Source organism: Saprolegnia parasitica (assembly GCF_000151545.1).
Source record: "Saprolegnia parasitica CBS 223.65 unplaced genomic scaffold supercont2.140, whole genome shotgun sequence".
Classification (NCBI taxonomy): domain Eukaryota; phylum Oomycota; class Saprolegniomycetes; order Saprolegniales; family Saprolegniaceae; genus Saprolegnia; species Saprolegnia parasitica.
In genome coordinates, this window is record NW_012156534.1 from 28,797 (window position 1) to 31,509 (window position 2,713).

At 65.2% G+C, this 2,713-nt stretch overlaps 2 protein-coding genes across 2 annotated transcripts; both read left to right on the forward strand.

Moving 5' to 3' along the window:
- On the forward strand, nt 1-881 carry SPRG_13050 (hypothetical protein). Its single transcript, XM_012353926.1, has one exon. The coding sequence runs from the start codon at nt 391-393 to the stop codon at nt 739-741; it is 351 nt and encodes a 116-aa protein (XP_012209316.1). The 5' UTR covers nt 1-390; the 3' UTR covers nt 742-881.
- A 667-nt stretch (nt 882-1,548) lies between these two features.
- On the forward strand, nt 1,549-2,151 carry SPRG_13051 (hypothetical protein; the record flags this gene model as incomplete). The annotated part of the gene is made up of 2 exons (XM_012353927.1): nt 1,549-1,702; nt 1,859-2,151. 2 exons carry the CDS (start codon nt 1,549-1,551, stop codon nt 2,149-2,151), a joined length of 447 nt encoding a protein of 148 aa, XP_012209317.1.
- Between the last annotated feature and the right edge of the window lie 562 nt (nt 2,152-2,713).

Below are 2,713 nucleotides of genomic sequence, written 5' to 3' on the forward strand. Positions count from 1 at the left end.
AGCCGAGGACGTGACGCTGCCCATCCGCGACAAGGGCCAGGGAAAGCGCATGGCCGGGCCGGACCCAAGCGCTTCGGGAATGCGACGAGCGACTCGGACGATGAAGAGGACCTCGAAGAGCTGCTAGGCGGGAGCACGAAGCGCACACGCCGCTACGAGTCGCCGGAAACAACACGCCTCCAGCGCGCGGCAGGATCTGGCGCGTTTCGTTCAAGCCAACCAGATGTGGCCGTCGGACTGCGCGATGACCCAAGGGCGACATGTTCCGGCCCGCGCTTGCCATTCTCCGCCACTTCTACGATTGGGGCTTCGGGCTCCGCGGTGTGCACCTTATGCAGTTTGCATGGATGTCCGACGTCGAGTGTAACGCGGCGGTGGGGCCGCATCAACATGACGGACTTTGCGGCCAAGGTCAACATTGAGACGCCGACAAGAGCGCCGTGGACGCTGGACGCGTTTGCGGACGCGATCTCGGGCCTGAAGAACATCGTCGGCGAGTACTGCGTCCGCGAGCTCGTGGATATCGTCAAGAGCGCGGCGCAGATGGTCAACAAATCCAGGAGCCACCTGATCGTCGGCGACTCAAGATGCGCCGACGCCGAGCTGCCGGCCCATACTTGCCCAAGGCCATGCCGCGGGACTGCAGGCAGTAGCGGCGCAGATGACGGCGGTGGCGTCGGACGGGAGTGCTGCACGTGCCCTCGACGCGAGCCGCGCACCGTGCCTCGGAAGGTGCGCTGACAGCCTGGACAGAGCGGGATCCCTGAAAAAATTGGCGAGCTGGCGTGAGTGCGTGCGTCACGGGGTCGAACCGGAGTTCGTCGAGCCACCGGGCGACAGGTCACCGCTGAAGAATCACGCGTCCGGGCGCGCGGCCATGCCGCACCCGCGGCACGCCATTCGCGACGGACAGGACGCCGACCGGATTCTCGTTCTGGTCGTTGATCTTGTCGCGACGGGGCGTATCGTGTGCAGTCCGCGGTCGGTCAACGCCGCGACACGACAGCCGGTCGGGTCGAGCACGATGGACCCATGCCGCTCGCCCACCGAAAGGTCGACCTGGCAGTCGGCGACTCGGGCGACATGGAACATGCACTGATGTGTGGCGACGTGTCGGGCGCTTCCCGGCACAATTCTCGGTGCACGCCGACTTGTGCGGTTCTTTGGCGGAACATTACCCGAGCCTTGGCGTGGTGGACCGCTCGTGCCCGTTCGGCTGAGGGTCTCGCCGGACGCGTAGTGGGCCGCGGGGAAGCTCATCACGGCCGTACACTCAGCGACTCGGCCTGCCTGAGCCTCTCACCCTCGCAGCGACATGTCTGCGTTCGCGGCCGGACGTGGTGCGACGCGTGGCCGATCGACTCACGGCCGGTGGACGCCGACTGCACGCTGCGTAACGTCATGGTAACGGTGCTCAGGCCGGCGGCTGTCGACGCGTCCAAGTTCACGCAGTGGAGTCGCCGCCAGACGCCCTGGGCCTTGTGTGGGACCTCGAGCAGCCCGAGGTGACGCTGCCCGCGGACAAGATCGACCAGTCGGATCCAAGCGATGCTTGCACAGGCCCCGACGTCGCACATGGCAGTCGATCAACTGCTGGGAACGTTGCGCCACGCTGCCCTCTGCATGTCGGTCGCGCCCGTTTCTTCTACCAACGTTTGCGCCGTCTCGAGCCGACTCACCGCCGCTCGGACGCGGTGCCGCTGTCCGCCGGCGATTGTCAGGATCTGCTGCGGTTCCGCGCGACTCTCGGCCGCCAATACCTCTCGCGAGTCTCGCTGCGCCGACTCACGGGGACGCTACCGATTGTGGCCGAGTTCTTGTTCATGGATGTCAGCGTCGCCGGGCTGTGCGCCATGAGCCTCCGCGCGGCGCGACTACCTTCGGGTTGCCTTTACGCCGGACGAACTCGCGGCCGTTGCCACCAACAACGTGCAGCAGGACGTCGGCTTCAACTTCAACATTCGCGAAGCGATGGATATCGCTTCTGCAATTTCGTGTGGGGTCCCGCATGGACCTCACCTCATTCCTCGACACGCATTGCGGCCCGTGTACGACTTTGACCCGATAACTCCGCGGCCGTCGCTTGGTACAACCGACGACGCGCCCGGGGTGCGCTCGCACATGCTTACCCTGCGGGTGGTCGCCCCGTAGGAGGCTGTGCAATTTCGTGTGGGGTCCCGCATGGGCCTCACCTCATTCCTCGACACGCATTGCGGCCCGTGTACGACTTTGACCCGATAACTCCGCGGCCGTCGCTTGGTACAACCGACGACGCGCCCGGGGTGCGCTCGCACATGCTTACCCTGCGGGTGGTCGCCCCGCAGGAGGCTGTGCACAACTTTACATCGAGGCTGACCACATCCCGGGCCTCGTTAACTCGTTGGCGGATGCGGGCAGTCGCGTCTGGATCTCTCTGGAACTTCCTCAACGGTTTACACTAATACGTTTACTTGGACTCAGGTTTGCCTCCCGCCGTGCGTGCGGGACCTCTCCGCGTACAAGCACGCCACTTGCGTTTCGCCGATCAAGCTGGTGCGTCCAAGGCCGTGCATTGCCGAGCAGTGGCCCCTTGGGCCGGATGGTGCTCCACTCAGCGTCAAGACCCGTGGCTGCACCCGACCGACGGTCGCCTCGATGGTTTACCCGTCTTCTCGTGGCTCTGCGGCAGTGCTCACTACGGCAGCGGCAACTCGGCCGGCACCGTCAAGACGAA